General features: G+C 52.1%; 1 protein-coding gene across 1 annotated transcript in view; it reads right to left on the reverse strand.

The window, feature by feature from the left end:
- The window catches only part of PLEKHG4 (pleckstrin homology and RhoGEF domain containing G4), a 164,157-nt gene that overhangs the window by 14,946 nt on the left and 130,022 nt on the right, over window positions 1-19,189 (reverse strand). The window contains 1 exon segment of the mRNA XM_054049240.1: window positions 5,007-5,959. Within this exon segment, the coding sequence (XP_053905215.1) occupies window positions 5,007-5,959 (953 nt within the window).

The following is a 19,189-nucleotide window of genomic DNA, read 5'->3' on the forward strand; positions in this document are numbered from 1 at the left end:
CATGCAGCCTGCTGGTGTAGAGACAGGACCATCACCAGTCACTCCTGGTACCCACGGGAGCTGAGGGCCAGTACCGCGGGGTGGCTCAGGCACTGACAGGTGGGCACCACCACCTGTGAGGAACAGAGGGGTTTCTTCCCCGAGCTCGTAGAAGAGCGGGTGGCTGATACGAAGAAGAGGTCCGTCCGTGGGTTTGAAGGAACAGACATTACCTCTCCCCGCTGGACACGTCTTAGCAAAACACCGGCCACCTACGCCAGAGAGGGCTGCGTGGCATCAGTGGCTGGCAGGCAGGATGAGCTGGCAGCAGCCCATCAGCACGGTACAGGGCCATGCTGTGGTGGGGAGCCCGGCAGCTGGGAAGGGGCATTCCTAGCAGAATGCTTACAACTGCTGCCCATGCCCATCCCTGGCTGCTGAGAGGGTGAAGCATTTTCCCTCTCTGGCACCCCAGTGCCTCCGGACTTCTCACGGCTCCATCTCCACCCCAGCCTGCTGGGAGCTCAGGTGGGTGCGAGACAAAGGACTGCCAGAATTTCAACTAGAGCTCCCACCCTTCCCCCTCACTTTATCCCTGCAGTATCACCCCCCCACCTCTCCCTGGCTGTGTGACAGAGAGAACCAAATGGGGAGGGAGGGAGACAGAAAGGAGAGACCTGGAGCCCCCTCCCGCTAGCTGGGAGGAGGAGCCGCAGGGAGAACAGCAATCCTCTCTGCCAGCTGGGAGGAGCCAAACGCTGCAGGGGTAAGGGCTCTTTCCCGCCCCAAACAGAGGCATCCGCCGTGGGAGCAGAGCATAGCCAGGAACACCTCCCCTCAGCGGGTTGGGGCGCAGCGGCGCTGCTGGTGGGGGGACGGGAGTCCCCTCTCCCTGGATTATCAGACCCACAGATGAACACGATTTGTTGGGGAAGAGTCAACATGGTTTTTGTAAAGGGAAATCATGCCTCACCAATCTATTAGAGTTCTTTGAGGGGTCAACAAGCATGTGGACAAGGGGGATCCAGTGGATATAGTGTACTTGGACTTTCAGAAAGACTTTGACAAGGCCCCTCACCAAAGGCTCTGAAGCAAAGTAAGCAGTCATGGGACAAGAGGGAAGGTCCCCTCATGGATCAGTAACTGGTTAAAAACAGGAAACAAAGGGTAAGAATAAATGGTCAGTTTTCAGACTGAAGAGAGGTAAACAGATGTGTCCCTCAGGGAGCTGTACTGGGACCAGTGTTGTTCAACATATTCATAAATGATTTGGAAAAATGGTATACATGGTGAGGTGGCAAAATTTGCAGATGATATAAAATTACTCAAGATAATTAAGTTCAAAGTTGACTGTGAAGAGTTACACAGCAATCTCACGGAACTGAGTGACTGAGCAATAAAATGGCAGATGAAATTCAGTGTTGATAAATGCAAAGTAATACAAATTGGAAAACATAATCCCAACTATACTTAAAAAATGATGGGATTTAAATTAGCTGTTACCACTCAAGAAAGAGATCTTGGAGTCATCGTTGAGAGTTCTCTGAAAACATCCGCTCAATGTGCAGCGGCAGTCAAAAAGGTGAACAGAATGTTGGGAATCATTAAGAAAGGGACAGATAATAAGACCGAGAATATCCTATTTCCTCTATATAAATCCATGGTACACCCACGTTTTGAACACTGAGTTCAGTTCTGGTTGCCCCAGTTAAAAAAGATATATTGGAATTGGAAAAGGTTCAGTAAAGGACAACAAAAATGATTAGGGATATGGAACGGCTTCCATATGAGGAGAGATTAATAAGACTGGGATTGTTCGGTTTGGAAAAGAGACAACTAAGGGGGGATATGAAGAGGTCTATAAAATCATGACTGGTGTGGAGGAAGTAAATAAGGAAGTGTTATTTACCCCTTCACATAAAACAAGAACTAAGGGTCACCCAATGAAATTAAGAGGCAGCAGATTTAAAACAAATGTAAGGAAATATTTCTTCACACAACGCACAGTTAACCTGTGGAACTCCTTGTTAGGGGATGTTGTGAAGGCCAAGACTATAACAGGGTTCAAAAAAGAACTAGATAAGTTCATGGCAGATCGGCCCATCAATGGCCATTAGCCAAGATGACCAGGGATGCAACCATATGCTGAGTGTCCCTAGCCTCTGTTTGCCAGAAGCTGGGATTGGACGACAGGGGGTGGATCACTTGTTCGATTGCCTGTTCTGTTCGTTCCCTCTGAAGCACCTGCCATTGGCCACTGTCAGAAGCCAGGATACTGGGCTAGCTGGACCATTGGTCTGAACCAATCTGGCCAGTCTGATGCTCTTATGCTGGGAGGCAGACGGCTGCTGGTAAAGGCGCTCCCCATGCCATGCACAGCGCCTGCTGGGGGCAGCGTGTGCACAGCTCAGGAGAAGTTTGGATTCCACCTCTTGTCAGGCTGGATGAGGAAGTCTCCACTGGGCCGCAGCGTTCAAGCCCAGCCACTCACTACAGACAGATCACACCTACTGGGCACCAGGGTGGCTCTAGACACAGCCGAGCGTGCCAGCCAAGGGGATCCTCAGGTGCTCCTTATGAGAAGGTTTCGGCTCCCTTTACATACAGAGGACATCCGCTGGGCCAGAGCACAGCCCCCTGCCTCCTGAACATTCTCCCACCCATGAACACATGTCGAATCTTCATGCTAGCCTGGGCTAAGGTCAACTTCCTCCTTTGTCTCTTTGCAGAAAGTCTCAAAGACACGGGTGCTGGAGCAGAAGTCAAAGCACAGTGATGGGCTCTTTCCCAGCAACAGCTCCAGCATTGCCTTGCAGAGTCAAACAGTCAGTTGTTTGCCTGGCCACAGCCCCAAGGAATTGTTCTGAGCACTCTGCAGGGCCTCTGGGATTGCTCCATCTGCTTCCCACGGACATTCCCCTGCAGCTCCAGTACCCTTTAGGGGAACAGCCTACCAGCCGAGAGCCAGACAGAACAGGAGGTCTGCCAACTCTTCCAGAGGCAGCGAAAATCCTCCCCTTTGGCCTTGGCTGCTGCAGTAGCAAGACATGTTGCATGTACATGGCAGGGCTGGCAGTGGGCCAGGGCACCCTGAACCACTTGGGGATGACCCAGATCCTGAGCCCCCTTCCTCAAGTGACGGAATACAGCCCTGTGTTCACACCCTACACGCTACTGGAATAGACTTTGTACAAGCCCTGCCCTGTGAGGTGTCATTTGAAAACTCATAACTTGCTGATCAGCAGTATCATGGCAAAGCGCATATCGCCACATTATAGGTAAAGGTATGGACATACGCTGAAATCAGCTGACTGAAGAGTGTTTCCCAGGTAAGTCTGGGGAGTGGTTAAACCAGTTTCTCAAAGACAAAGGGCAAGCTGACGTCCCAGCCAGGTGACAACACAGCTAATGGGCCATTACCTACCAAATGGCCAGTCTTTGACCCAAACTGGGGTCGGGGACAGAAAGAGCTGCATCTTAGCAAAGAAACTGCATGGAGTCTCCTTTGTTCAGCAGACCGCCTGTCTCCTGGGTCTCAGCTAGAAATGCTTTGCAAAGCGGGACTGAACACCTCTAAAAAGGAGGGGCAAACCCCCAAGGTTCCCCCCTCTCTCTCTCCCTGCCCATCTCATGCTCTGTCCCTGCGAAGACAAAGGGAGCGGCCTGCTAGACTCTGGGGGAAGGGTCCTGACCCAAGGAGTTTGGTCAGTGTTGCTGTTGGAAGCGTGTGGTGAGAAACTTTGCTTCAATCTAATGGAGTTTGTTCAGTTAGGCACTAGGAAGAGTTTTATCTTTATTTTTTTCTTGTAACCATTTCTGACTTTTATGCCTCATTGCTTGTACTCACTTAGAATCTCTCCCTCAGAAGTTAATATGTTTGTTTTATCTAATCCAGTGTGTTTAAGTTAAAGTGTCTGGGTAACTCTACTTAAGATAACAAGCTAGTGTATATTCTTCCCTGAAAGGAATAATGACCTTGATATATCTGGACTGTCCAGGAGAGGGCTGGGCAGTACAGGACGTGCATTTCTGGGGGCTGGGAGTGAGCTGGGGTCACCCTGCAGTAGAACCAAGGCTGGTGAGAGACAGGGTGTGACTGGCAGGCTGCAGTTACACACACACACATCTGGACGCTGGCAGAGCAGCCCAGGTTGGGAGCTATAAGAGTACGGCATTGCAAGGCACCCCAGGTGACAGGGCAGGGGGAACACAACCCCCCCACGGGTCTGGATTGTACCCGGCAGTCACATCATCCTGAACCACTTTGGAATTTCAGCCCCCTTCCTTGCCCCTCTTCCACTTTGGGGAACCTGTGCCATTGTTTTCGGGCACGACAGGCAATCTCTGCAGACTGCTGGGTCCCTGAGGGGACTGAGCGGAGTGTGCTCCTTCCAGTTCAAGGCCACGCTAAAACCCAACCTCCTTCCCCTTCTGGGCATCCCTCGGGGGGAAATGCTGCAAGAAGATGTGTCAACCCTGTTGAAAATGGGAGCCTAGAGCCCAGTGCCTTACCAGGGAGAGGCTTTTGCCCTGGTGTTTCTTTATCCCCAGGAAATGGGTGCCCCAGTTCTTACATCTTTATCGGACCACTTGTGCATTCGCAAAATAAAATCAATATCCACCTCATTGCAGAGGGCCCACGACCTGGCTAGAGGTCGTCCTCCTTTAACGCCAATAGCCTAGACGTTGCCCCATTAGAGACACTTTCCCCCCCTTCCTCACAAGGGGGCCTCGCTGTGGAGCGTGTAGTGGAAGGTGGCGACTGCTCCCTGACCCAGCTGCCAGCACTGTGTGTTTTAGGAAGTTGGAGCTCCCCTTTTGCGCCTCTCTGAATCTGCCTCCTCAGCCCCTGGGGCCTGTCTCCACCCCAGGACTCGCCCCAGTGCTGGAGATGAGGCAGGTTCCGGCAGAGCACTCAGTACCGTGTCACCAGAAGTGCTGCTTTGTGCCTTAGCAGCCACAGGGAGACCCAGCCCCTCGCAGCCTGCCTGGCCCCTGCACATGGGCTGGGAGAAGAAGTCACCTACCTGCCCCGGCTCTTGGCCTCTGGCGTGGAGCCGTAGCTCCTCTGCTCCTCGGGCAGGCAGTGCGCAGCCCAGCTGTGAGCGGCTTGCTGCCATGCGGCGTGAGTCCTGTCCGCGAGCTCCGTGCTGCTCACTTCCAGCCCCTTAATGAAGACTCCCGTGTTGCCGTACCTGGCCGGCTCGCTCAGAGTCCTCTGGCAGCTGGACCGCAGACTCTCGCTGCAGGGAAGATCAAAGCTTTGGGCCTTTTTCAGCGTCCTCTTGGATGGTGGCCTCCTGGAGGCGGACGCGGTGGAGCAGGATGAATTCGCCTCAAGAATTTCTAAAATACTCTCCAGGTTTGGCTTGTCCTCGGGCATGTGGCATGGAGCCTCGCAGGCCACTGTACCAAGAGAAACCCTGCTCAAGTGGGGACTCCTGCTGGGAGCAGCTTGGGAGGTCAATTCTTCCCCAGCACTGACATCCCCGGAGCCGCTCAGGGACGGTGAGAGAGCTTTTTCCCTGATCCACCCAGGAGAACGGTTTGGCCTGCTGTAGAAATGGGACACGCTGGGACTCCTGTCTGAAAGCAGCCCCGGGATGGCTCCCTCCGAGTGCCTCCTGCGGGACAGCCGGCTGCTCTCACCACCACAGCTGGAATGCTCCCCCTCACCTGGCTTCCGCTCAGAGAGCAGAGACCGTCGTGTTCTCAGGGCAGCTTCTAGCTTCTTCTCAAAGACCAGTTTTGTCTCCTGGCACTTGGACCATGCAAATTTCCACTGCTTCAGCCCTTTGTCGCTCTTCAGCTCACAGGCCAGCTCTTTCATCTCCTGGAATTTGGCATCGCTGATTTCCGGGTGCTGTCCCTTGTAGCTTTCCAAACACTTGATCACTGCCGCACAGTGCTCTGGGGAGCTGCAGTCCTCCATGCTGATGCAGGCTAGGTGTCGCATCCCCTCCAGCGCCCACTCGTACGCCTGCAGGGAGCAACGACAAGGAGAACAGCCAATCAGTTTGCTCTGGAAGGAATAAACCCCCCGCTCAGTGCAGCCCAAGAGAAAAGGGTCAGTGTGCGGGCCAAGGCAGCGCCAAGTGCGCGAGCCAGAGGGGCTGCCATTGTCAATGGGGCTTAACAACTCCGCCAAACAACAGGCTCTTTATGCAGTGGGCTCCAGCTGTGCTGGCTGCACCGTCACTGCTCCACCCTGCAGCAGGGTCACTCCCGGCAAGGGCAATTCTGGAGCTGGGCCGTCTTCTCCAGTGTGCACGCCGGGAGGGGCAGGCGGCCTTTGGGAAGTAGCTAGCAGCACCACAGCAGCTTTCAGCCCTCGGTGGGCCTGTGGGGTGCACAGCCCTGGAGCTTACCTGCTACTTGCATCCCGCATTTCAATTCACCCCCATTAACTGGGGTCGGTAGCAAGCGGCAGCTTTTGTTGGGAATGAGACTGTTGCTCCTTGTCTAGCTCTCCTGTGAGATTGGGGTGCGTGCCCTGCCAGTAACACCATGGAGGACACCTTCCCCAGTCCTCCCCTGCCACCATGGCCTCTAACCCAGCCAGCCCCGACCCTCCCCTGCCACCATGGCCTCTAACCCAGCCAGCCCCGACCCTCCCCTGCCACCATGGCCTCTAACCCAGCCAGCCCCGACCCTCCCCTGCCACCATGGCCTCTAACCCAGCCAGCCCCGACCCTCCCCTGCCACCATGGCCTCTAACCCAGCCAGCCCCGACCCTCCCCTGCCACCATGGCCTCTAACCCAGCCAGCCCCGACCCTCCCCTGCCACCATGGCCTCTAACCCGGCCAGCCCCGACCCACCCCTGCCACCATGGCCTCTAACCCGGCCAGCCCCGACCCACCCCTGCCACCATGGCCTCTAACCCGGCCAGCCCCGACCCTCCCCTGCCACCATGGCCTCTAACCCGGCCAGCCCCGACCCTCCCCTGCCACCATGGCCTCTAACCCGGCCAGCCCCGACCCTCCCCTGCCACCATGGCCTCTAACCCGGCCAGCCCCGACCCTCCCCTGCCACCATGGCCTCTAACCCGGCCAGCCCCGACCCTCCCCTGCCACCATGGCCTCTAACCCGGCCAGCCCCGACCCTCCCCTGCCACCATGGCCTCTAACCCGGCCAGCCCCGACCCTCCCCTGCCATCATGGCCCCTAACCTGCCTGACCCTTCCCCCCCACCATGGCCCCTAACCCAGCCAGGCTGGCTCCCACCACCATGGCCTGTGACCTGGCCAGCCTTTCCCCACCTCCACCCTTCGCTTCTCCTGTACAGGAATGCAGTATTGACAGAGACATACTAGATTACAAGCCCCATTATGGCTGAGACGCCTGGATTAGTCACTAGCCGGGTTCTAGGGATTTGACGCTTTGTTCGCTTTAATTTGACCATTCCAGTGACACGCTGGACGGGGAAAGGAAGGGGCCATGACAGCGGGCCCCCAAGAGGTACTGCGAAAGCCCGGCCGTAGCGTCGGAGATTTAAAAGCCAGAAGGGCCCATTGTGACAATCTAGTCTGATGTGCTGCAGAATCCAGGCCAGAGAATTCTACCCGGTGCCGTCTGCACTGGATCCATCACTGGATGCTGGTTTAGGGCTCCTCTTTGAAATTGCCTTTACTGAAATCATTCATGTAACCCCTCCCCCTTATTCTTTTAAGGAACTGTTCATTCTCATGGGCTGCTTGAGAGCCCAACCATCAGCTTTGTAGGAGTCAGAGACGTGAGTTATTTACTTTGATAGCTTTGGTTTACTGAAATCCAAGGAAAACGCGAAGGACTGTATGCCAGCAGCCCCCGTTCCTGTCGCTGTGTGCCCACCCTCCTGACCGCATTTGTGCCTATTGTTGGTTACACCCACTGGCATCTTGTATTCAGTGAGCTTTTGGGGGTAGGGACTCTCCTGGAGTTGGTTTTGTGCCCCTAGCACAGTGGGGCTGATCCTGATGGTGCTTCCGGCTGCTCCTCTCCTGGGAATGACTGAATGATAAAGCATCAGTGCTGTGCTCACCAAAATACAGTAAAAGCTTTGTTATCCGGCATGCTGGGGGAATGGGTTAGTCAAAAATTCTGGTTAACCAAGAGTGATATGGAGAGAGGGAGTTTGGGTGTGGGAGGGGACTCAGGGCAGGGGGTTGGGGTGCGGGAGGGGCTTGGGGGTGCTAGATCCAGGCAGTACCTACCTCAGGCAGCTCCTGGGAAGTGGCGACATGTCCCTGCTGCTCCTAGGCAGAGGCATGGCCAGGCAGCTCTGCGCGTTGCCTCCACCCGCAGGCGCCGCCCCCACAGCTCCCATTGGCTGCAGTTCCCAGCCAATGGGAGCTGCAGAGCCAGCGCTCGGAGTGGGGAGGAGGCAGTGCACGGAGTGGGGCGGAGGCAGTGCACGGAGCCCCCGTGGCCATTCCTCCACCTAGGAGCAGCAGGGACAGGTCGCTGCTTCCAGGGAACCATGCGGAGCCAGGTAGGGAACCTGCCGGCCCCGCACCAACCAGACTTTTAAGGGATATCAGAAATGGCAGTTTCTAGAGCTTTCCGGTTGGTAAAGTGCTGGATAACACAGCTTTTACTGTACGTGGATGCTAAAGCATGAGGTTAGTACGAATTAATCCACACACAGCTGCCTAAACCAGCCTCTTCAGACATCCTCGTATCGGTAGAAGTTACAATTGTGTTGCAGGAGTGGCTGACAAGAATCAGAGGCCACTGTACCCAAGCACTGCCCAGAGGGGCAGTAATTAGACGCTCGCGCTCCAAGGACTCCCAATCGAAATGTCCGATTTCTGTGACTTGTTACTGCAGCCGCCGTTTTTCAACAAGCCCAAGCCTGGCTGGGCTAAGCGTACAGAATCAGACAATAAGATGGACATTCTTAGCAGCGAGTGTAATCAACAGTTGGGACAAATTATCAAAGGTTGTGGTGGAGCCTTCCCCACTGGCAACTTTACAAGCAATGTTGCATGTTTTTCTAAAGGATCTGCTGTAGTTCACACAGGAACTATTTCAGGGAAGTTCTCTGGCCCGTGTTATGGCAGTAGCTTCAATCTGCTCTATTTTATGAAAATTAGCTTGCCCCTCAGACTCCTGGCAAGTTTCAAATGGGAGTCCTGGATAAGCAGAGTTTGCATGCTGTTCTCACAGGTGTCACCAGGGGGCGCAGTTAAACAGTCTACGTCCACACTAGGAGCTAGGGGAGTGATTCCCAGCTTGTGTGCACTTCTGCCAGCTCATGAGAGCTGGTGTGAATATAAATGGCAGCGTAGCTCGGTCATACAGGCAGCAGCAGCAGGGACACGCCTCAGCTGTGCTGAGTACAACCTCACCCAAATCCTGGGGGTATCTACTTGGCACGACCAAGCCATTGCACAGATACTGCCACCTGGGATACCGCGACTACCCTGCTATTTATACTGAGCTAGTGCGATTGTGTGTCCGCGGGCTGGGAATCACACACCAAGCTCTCAGTGTAGGCATGGCCTTAGTATGCAAGCAAATGTAAGGCTTGGGAAAACCTGCTGTGCTGGTTTTCGTTTTGGTTTGGGGAGAGGCAGGTTCTTGGTCCGAGGAGTCTGTTCTCTGTGTGCTGTGTGACCACCTCTGTTCCAGGACTGGTGAAGGTGTGTAAATACAATGAGTTACATGTACAGTCTGCCCAGAGCCCATGTCACTGCTTTCTCCTCCACTGGGAAGCTGACCTGCAAGGCCCCAACATCTGCTACCTCTCTGCAGAGGCACTGGAGAATCACTAAAGTAGAAGCATTTGGAAGAGAAGGACCTAGGGGTTACAGTGGACGAGAAGCTGGATATGAGTTGACTGTGCCCTTGTTGCCAAGAAGGCTAACGGTATTTTGGGCTGTATAAGTAGGAGCATTGCCAGCAAATCGAGGGACATGATTATTCCCCTCTATTCGGCATTGGTGAGGCCTCATCTGAAGTACTGTGTCCAGTTTTGGGCCCCACACTACAAGAAGGATGTGGAAAAATTGGAAAGAGACCAGCGGAGGGCAACAAAAATGATTAGGGGCTGGAGCACATGACTTATGAGGAGACACTGAGGGAACTGGGATTGTTTAGTCTGCAGAAGAGAAGAGTGAGGGGGGATTTGATAGCTGCTTTCAACTACCTGAAGGGGGGTTCCAAAGAGGATGGATCTAGACTGTTCTCAGTGGTGGCAGATGACAGAACAAGGAGTAATGGTCTCAAGTTGCAGTTGGGGAGGTCGAGGTTGGATATTAGGAAACACTATTTCACTAGGAGGGTGGTGAAGCACTGGAATGGGTTCCCTAGGGAGGTGGTGGAATCTCCCTCCTTAGAGGTTTTTAAGGCCCGGCTTGACAAAGCCCTGGCTGGGATGATTTAGTTGGGGTTGGTCCTGCTTTGGCAGGGGGTGGGACTAGATACCTCCTGAGGTCCCTTCCAACCCTGATTCTATGAGTCTATGATAACAGTCTGTATTGTTAATGGTCCTGATCCACTGCTATGCTCAATGGGGTGATCCAATATAGCCAAGTGCCATCAACTGAGAGACAGCAGCTAGAATGCAAGTGTGGAGCAGAAACTGTCTCCACATATTTCTCCACATAGAGAACACAAGGTTCCTCCCAACAAAGACAAAAAAGCCAGCGGTCCCCCTTATACGCGGGATATCGATGCAAAGGGGGGAGAACAGACCCTAGGTGTTATGAGGCCATGGGGGAGGAACGTACGCTCAGCTCTGTGATCTGTACGGTAACTGAATGCCAATGCACAGGGCCATATCTGCGGGGGCAAGAGACAGAGCAGGGCCACTCCAGAGACAGCTGCAAGGACTTGGGAGCCTCCTGAGTCCTTTAACGACTGTTCTTTTGAGCTGCAGTTACATGGAGTGTGCCCAGCCAGTCTCACTACACATGCAAAGCTAGAAGCTACTTCAGAAACCGCCGCAGCTGCTCCAGAACAAATGCTGCCAGATCTACAACGACAACAACCAAAGCCTGCAGACACAGCAGCAGCCCCGTGCTGACCTGCCTAGCACAGCGACAGTCCGTCCGTCCTACCGCCTCCCTGACCCCTGGCAGCAGGCTTTTAAAGAACACAGCTGGGTGGGGAAGAAGTGTCTGCTGGAGTGGGAGGGCCACATCTGGAGTGTGTGGGGGGGTGTTTGTCCATGGGGGGGATGGAAATAGGGGACGGCGCAGGGTTGTCACTGGGTGGACTGGGCTGGTCTCAGTGGGTTGGAACCAGGGTTGTTCTGTGCTCTGGCAGTGACACCTAATCTTCAAGAAGGTGAGGGCAGGATGGGGCGACCAGCTGGCAGAGCTTGGTCGATGTTGTCCCCCATGTGACATGTAACTAATTTCGCTGGTCCACGCCCTGGGGTGGGGCAGTGGCTCCCGTTGTTGCTGGCAGGTTCCTTGGCAGTGGCAGAAAGGAGCTAGGAGAAGCTAACAGCCCAAGAGGAACTTAGAAAGGATTGTAAATCTTGATGGCAATTCAAGTCCCCAGTGCCTGTCACAGGCGAGTTAATAATGCAGCTTTGTCCTCTGCACAATGGCCTCTGCCTTCCATCCTCCCCGCAGTGGATGGCTAAATGGCCACTGCGGCTTTTCCAGGTCACGGCATCTTCACAACTGCACTTTCCAGCCGCAGAACAACAGCAAGGAGAGCACCGCCCAGCACCCAAGTGAACAACGTGTGCACCAGCCCTTCCACGGGCTTTTGAAGCTCCCAGCTGACCTCCCACTCTGGGGTGCACTGGGGTGTGTGGAGAGGGTGGAGGAGGATTGGGGCTCTGGGCTTCAGTCGCTGGGTGGGAGGGGCTGCAGGCTTCAGGTGTGTGTGTGTGTGTGTGAGGGAGGGAATGAGGGAGGGAGGGAGGAGGGGGATCGGGGCTTTGGCTTCATTTCTCCAGAAGCTAACAAACAGCTAGCACAGTACAAAGATGCAGGTCTGTGTGTGGTGGAGGAGCTGCATTCTACTGACATTCTCAAATTATGCCCCAGGAATTAACTCCGGGGTCAGCCAGGAAAGAAGCTGCCATCTTTTGTGATCTAATTAGTGTTAAACCATAGGGAGGCCGTTCCTGAAACTCGTTATCAAAAAGATTATACCCGTCCTCCCCCCGCAGAGCCTACCCACACCACAATGGAATTTAGGTGTCAGTGCCGGACCTGTCCTACACCAAGGGACCAGGGCAAAGCAAAGTTTGCGGTGACCATCCATTCCATTAGGGAGAGCCAGAATACATGCCTCAGAAAGGCGCAGCACATTCTCAGAGAGAAGGTGGATTTACTGCTCCTTAATCAATAAATTACCAGGATACTGTCACTGCTGTCTACAGTATAAGTGTGGATTGGTACACATTCAGGAACAGAAGCTACCTGGAATTTGAGTCTTGGGGATTTCTACAGCACCCATCAGATCAACGTTAAAGGGCTGCCCACGTAAAGGGTGACAAGAGAACACTTCCACCCCACCATCAGTGGGTGGCGTTCAGATCTCTACTCAGCACTGTAGAGACACCATCTGGTGTGAGCAGCACTTGTCACTCAGGTTCAAAGCCCTTCACTAATCAGGAGATCAAGAATCTTTTCTTCCTTAAAATCTGTAAACACACAAAAGAGATTTCTCATGGACTGTAGTCACAGGGACCAATAACCCCTCAGAAAAGCAGGACACATCTCCTGGAATTGCTTAAAGGCACCAGGAGTGAAGGAACAAGAGATGGGCATCCTGTTATCTGGGGATGGAGTTAAGAAAAGGTTGGACTGGTAGACCCCTGTTCTTCCCATGCGTGAAAAGCTGTAATATGGGGAGCTGGAGGAGGAGATGTGCCTTTTGGAGAAAATGAACCCAATAGTTCAGAGGTTCTCAAACTGTGGTCCATGGAAAACCCGTGGTCTGCGAGCTCCATTCAGGTGGTCCGCAGATAGTTCCCTCTAAGGTGCATGCCTGGGCGGCTGCACATGAGAAAATGAAGGGCCACCCACCTAATTAGTGGAGCTGCGCAGGCGTGACTCCACTAATTAGGTGCCTGGACCCTGGAGAAGACGCACATGTAAGGTGAGGTGGTGGCCTTGGGGGGAATAGAGGGTAGGTGGGAGGGGGCAGTGGGGTGAGAAGAGGGGGTGGGGGGAATTTGGGACCTGCAGGGCTCTGTGGCTGCTGTGGCGGGGCAGTGAGGGCACATCCATCGTATTAGAAAGGTAAGCCTATTGATATTAAAATATGAGTTGTGTGCTTTTATTTGTAGAACAAAAACGTTTATTATTATTAAGTTTTTTTTATATAGCGCTTTTACCCAAAGTGCTTTACAATAGTTAGCTACTGGTACAAACAACATTTGGAAAGAGCATTAAGTGGTCCACTGAGACCCTCAGCAGGTTTCAAGTGGTCCGCGGAAAAGAAAGGTTGAGAACCTCTGCAAGAGTTGGTTTCTCCTTAGTGCTCAGGGTGCTCAGTGTTTTTCGCATACGGACTAGCTACAACAGGCTCTAGGTACAAGGGCTGCCACCACACACAACAGGCCAAGAATCAAAGAGCCATAAGGACTGTAAGGGTGTTGAGGGGGCATCACGCGTAATCCCCAAGGAGAAGGAGAAGCCAAAGGGAGAAGAGTGTGTAAACCAGGGCTGGCCCTAGACCAAATGGCGCCCCAGGTGAAGAGCATCTTTGGCGCCCCATCATCCATTTGTTAAACTTTTGAATACTTTATTTTTATTGCATCTGTACCCCATTTCACGACTTCGATGCATGATTTGCATGCATGATTTATCCCTGTCAGATAATATTATAAATTTGCACACTAGGATCTGTAAATCTATATTTATTCATGCCATATATAAGCAAATAAAAAAAAGTTTCCTCTAAGCTTATAGAAACTTTTTAATTTTTAGGAATAACTGAAATGTCCTAACATCAAGAAATTGAACTGTGCACCAGCACTGGGTGGATCAGTATAAAATGGTATTACAGTAGGTGACGGCTTTAGAATGTTAACCCTAGTCCTTTCGTTCAGAAGGTCGCTTTTCTTGCCTCTGCCCTTGTGAACTAAAGCACTGTGTCAGAGAGATACAGAGAATGGCCAATGGCATTTTCAAGTGATAAAATAGCAAGCAATGTCAGTCTCTCATCAGCCATCGTCGATCAAAGATATGTTTTAATGAGCCTGAGCTTTGAAAATCTGCGTTCACCACTCATGACTGTGACCAGCAGCATGAGCAGAATCCTCAAAGCTATCCGCACATCAGGAAAAGTGTCCTTCAGCTCTGGATCGTGAATGGAGAACTTGGAGTGGAGAGCGCTTCCCGTGTGGCAAAATGTGACAGATGTCCAATTCAACATAGATCTTTATCATTGACATCCAAACATTCCCCAGGTGTCAGCGTCCAGTGAAGGTCCATACAATTGTTAAGAGTGTTCTCCTGTCCTGGCAGCTTACTAAAGTCATACAAAAACTCCCAGGTCTTTTTGTGGTGCTTCATTTGTCTAAGCCTTTCTTCAATGGACACTCAAAGCGTGTCAACAAGCGAGCAAAAAAACTCCCTCTTGAATTTTTCTTCCGAGCTTCCCATCACCTCATCACTGCCCTTGTAATCAAATTGTCTCTTCTTCCAATGAATGCGAGTTTCCTTGAAGAAAGGCTCAACTGCTAAGTTTACTGCCATTTCTTTGGCAGCAGTGATGGCATCTTCAAATCTGTTGTCTCTGTAGGCCACAATGAAATCAAGGCAGTTTCTCATCAAAATAGTAGCAGTCGCAAAGTCCATCGACGGCGTGTGTAATGCCTTGCTAACAACGTTTACTTGGAACAGGGTATCGGGCCAAACCACAAGTGAGACAGAAATTTGAAGTCAATGATCTGGTTTGCCAGGCTTTGTGCCTCATGTCGGATTCTGGCCTCGGCTTTACTCGACTGCGCCAATTCCATCAGGGCGTCATAAACCTCAGTCACTTGGTCCCTCACCGGCCTTACGCTGTCAATGCAGCTCTCCCAGTGAGAGTTACTTAGTGGGGCTTCACCGTCAGTTTTGTAACCTTGTTTGTGAAGATCTTTCACCTGATAGTTGATGCTGAAAACAAGATATGTATCCTTGGCAGTGCTCCAAAGAAAGATACTGAATCTAAAGAAGATGATGCCGCATCTGACACAACCAGGTTGAGGGAATGGCAGCCATAAGGCATGAAGAAAGCTCTTGGATTCAGCACAAGGATCCTTGCCTGGAAGCCACTGTCTCTTCCCGTAATGTTCACACTGTTGTCGTAGCCTTGGCCCCAGCAGTCCTGAAGATTTATTTTATTCTCATTCAAAACGTCCTGTTAGGCCTTTTCCAGTCGAGTTGTCCCCAGACCGGAAAGAGATAAAATGGTCCTTTACTTGGATACAGCCATCCTCGTCATCAACAAATCTTACTGTAAATGACATCTTTCGCAGTGTGTCTTTGAGAAGTGTCGCTTCTGCTCATTTATTGGCAACGTCATATCATAGGCGCCGACTCCGTGGGTGCTCCGGGGCTGGAGCACTCATGGGGAAAAATTGGTGGGTGTTTACCACCCACCAGCAGCTCCTCGCCCCACCCCCTGCCTCAGCTCACCTCTGCCTCCGCTCCGCCTCCTTCCCTGAGCGCGCCGCCGAGTCCTGCTTCTACCCCCTCCCAACGCTTGCGCCGTGAAACAGCTGTTTCGCGCGGCAAGACTGGGAGGGAGGGGGGAGGAGGAGGAATGCGGCATGCTTGGGGGAGGAGGCGGGGCCAGGGCGGGGATTTGGGGAGGGGTCCAATAGGGGCAGGGAGGGGGCGTAGTCGGGGCGAGGCTGGGGCTGGGGGGGTGCGAGCACCCACCAGCGCCAATGAAAGTTGGCACCTGTGCGTCATAGCCTTAATTTTGCCCAGCTCGTTCAAAATTGTATGATCAATGCATTTTATTTTCCCTTTTGTTGCTAAGAACAAAAACAGCACCCCGAGCCTGGCGCCCCCCAAGCCTGGCATCCCATGCGGTCGCCTGCCCTAAATTCGACCCTGGTGCAAACCTCCAACATGATTAATGAGGTGTCTGGAGTGGGAGACAGAAGCACATCAACCACTCAGGCTCCCTCTTCAGAGATGAAGAAAGCACATGAAGGGTCATGCATCTGTGCCTCTGAAGCAACAACGAATGACGGTACAGGGAAGATCAAAGAAGGCGACAGCAGAAACCCAGGACTTCTCCTTCCAGGAAGCCACAAAGGACTGTCTGCGTCTCTGCTGAGAAGGAAGCATAGGCTGAGAGTCTACTGGTGGCCTTGTGTCTAAGCACTTTGCCACTAGTGATCAGTGCCAAGGAGGTTGGCAACAAAAAGCCGCTGTAAGTCCCAGGCCCCTGTGGCTCTGGCACTGCCCGACACCAAGTCCCCAGGCCCCTGTGATATTTCTGCTTTGGGAAAGGGAGGAATGGGCAGGCAGGGGGTGAGCTGGGAATACTGCTACTGATACGTTATTGATTTCAAACAACCAAACCATCCTTGGCCCCTACAAACTGCACACTGCTACTGTATGCAAGGACTATTCCCCTCGCCACTCAGTGTACTTGCTACACCTGTCTGGCCTTACCCCCTGCAAGCTCTCTGGGGCAGGGACTGTCTCTTACTAGATGGCTACATAGCAAACAGCACAATGAGGCTTCAATCTGGTTGGGGCCTCCAGCCAGGACTGCAATGTAACTAACAATCAGCATTTCAGGTGGGAGTTTGAAAAAACGTTTCTGGCAGGCGGGTGCTTTAGTGCTTTACCTAGAAATTGGGCAAGGGCTTGGCACAGCTCAGTTCAGGGCTGTGTGTAGGGTACGGGAGGCCTTTCTTTGGATCTCTGCTCCTGCACCCATCCTCCTGACAGTGCAGGAGCAGAGATCCTAGGAGAACCCTCCTGAACATGCTGCACTGACCTAAACTGTGCCAAGCACCTGCCCCGTTTTTATATAAAGTGTAACACGTAGAGGCTTTTTGAAGCTGGCCTCGGCTCCTCCTACAGTGGGGTCCTGCAGTGTATTTATCTCCAGCAGTCAGCTGCCAAGACACTGAACTCCGCAGAGTGGGACCTCACAGATTGGCATTCTCTGCAAAGACAATACTCACAGTGCAAGCTTTCAGAGCGACGGAGCACACAATAGAGCGAAAGCCAAAGAAAATGTCTCTCTCCTTTCTGTCCCCAGCAAACAATCTGCCGGAGAAAGCACTCTGCATTTACTCCGAGAATGATTCTTTGTATTAAAAAACCCAGTCATTCAAACCCATTCCCTCTAAAATCCACACAACACCTGCACAACCACTAGCATTTGTCCACAGTCACAACAGCCAAGTGTCCTTTGTCACATTTTGCAATGTGGGAAACCCAAGCTGATGAGACCTGCTGGCTGGAGATTACACCCCACTTTAATAGTTCTCAATGATGCCACGAAAAAACAATTTTAGATTAAAAACACTGGCATGTTATCCAGGCTTATATGTGACCGTCACAACACAGCAGCCCATAAACAGACAAAGAAAACCCTGCATCTCTGCTAACTTAGAGCAATTAGTTACACTAGAAATTGTTTCCGTACAGCACTTGGCTTCTAATTTGCTTTGGGTCTGCTTTGAATTTCCCTGTGACAATAGCAGTGAGGCTCTCAAGCAGCACATTAACAATGCCCAGCAGCGAGACAAACTTCAGGCCACGTAGGCAGCACATTATTGAGTGACTAAGTTTGAAAAATAAACCTAATCCTACCTTCATATTTCTCCAGAGGGGATCCATGTCGCGGCTGAGTGCAAACCCTTGCTCTGAGTGCTAGCATCCATTGCAGTCAGACTGAAGCAATGGCGCCCAATTAGTGCACCCTACCAACTCTGCTATTCACAAGCAAATGCTGCTAGCCGAAATACCAGATGGACAATCCCTGGGAACTAGAGAAAACAAGGGGGGGGGAAGGGCCCCTTAACTTCACACTGAAGCTACTGAAGCGAGCGGTGAACAGCCAGCACTGGGCACTGGACACGCCACCTGTATTTTAACGCTGCAACAACAGCAGGGAAAAATGTCCCCACTAAAACCTAAGGCGATATTGCATGGCAAGGCAAGAAACTAACTGCCCCCAAGTACACAAGTGCTTTGGAGAAAGCCGATTCTGATCTTTCAGGGGGAAGGGAAAGCAAAACTCCTCTTCCACCTCCTAAAACAAAGATGTCCAGACCCTTCGAAACACATGATGGAATTCACAGAGATGGAATTCACCTGTGACCTTTTCATGTGTCAGAAGCCAGGTATTTCATAGCATAGTCTCTCACAGAAGCCTCATCATAACTTGTCAGTTATGAGTAACTTCCTCTTTAGACAGATGATTCATTCATCTAGTACTCCGCTCCCTGCAAATGAAGAATTTTGCATCCCCACGCTGAATTTGGAGTTCTGTCTGGGTTAAATTAACTAGCAGAAACTGAACTAACCAAGATCCTGATATATCTGGTAAAAGAAACCTAACTAAGTAGATCAGATCTTCAGGCAATGCTGCAGGAGAGATATACACACTTGGAGTAGTGTGAATCGCTGGGTCGGTAACATGGTCTCCTCATCCCCTCTTAACAGGGAAGGTAATGACATTAAAATTACTAGCCTGCCTACATTCAGCCATCCTGCTCATCTTCTGAGTTATTATGATGATGATGCATTATTTGCACTGCCTAGGAGGCCTCGCCAGGGACCAGGCCCCGTCCCCCGGTGCTAGGCGCTGTACAAACATACAACAGGAAGCAGACAATCCAAATATAAGGCAAGCAACAGTGGGTAGATGCAGACACCAGACAGGCAAGGACGTACAAGGGAACAATGAGACAGTATTGATCAGCATGACAGCCTGAGGTCTCAGCACACCAGTGAACTAACAACTGTCAAGTTTTTTGTAGGCATCATGGCAAAGGAGAGTTTTAAGCAGGGATGTGAAGGAGACAAACACAGTAGCTTTGTGGATGTTTACAGGGAGCTGTGTGTGAGGGGCAGTATGGTAGAAAGCATCATGGCGCTTGTTTGATAATTTAATAGGTGGGCAATGGAGGCTGGCATCATGGGCCGATCAGAGGCAGGAGTTGACATCTTGATAGTTATGACAGTACCCATCCTGTAGCCACGATAGGCATGTCCGTCCATAGTCCACTGGCCAGTTCCCAGAAAACTTGCCTGCCCTTAGTCAGCAAACCTACCCCATGTCGGCAGTTGTG

Source organism: Malaclemys terrapin, chromosome 14 (genome assembly GCF_027887155.1).
Source record: "Malaclemys terrapin pileata isolate rMalTer1 chromosome 14, rMalTer1.hap1, whole genome shotgun sequence".
Taxonomy (NCBI): domain Eukaryota; kingdom Metazoa; phylum Chordata; order Testudines; family Emydidae; genus Malaclemys; species Malaclemys terrapin.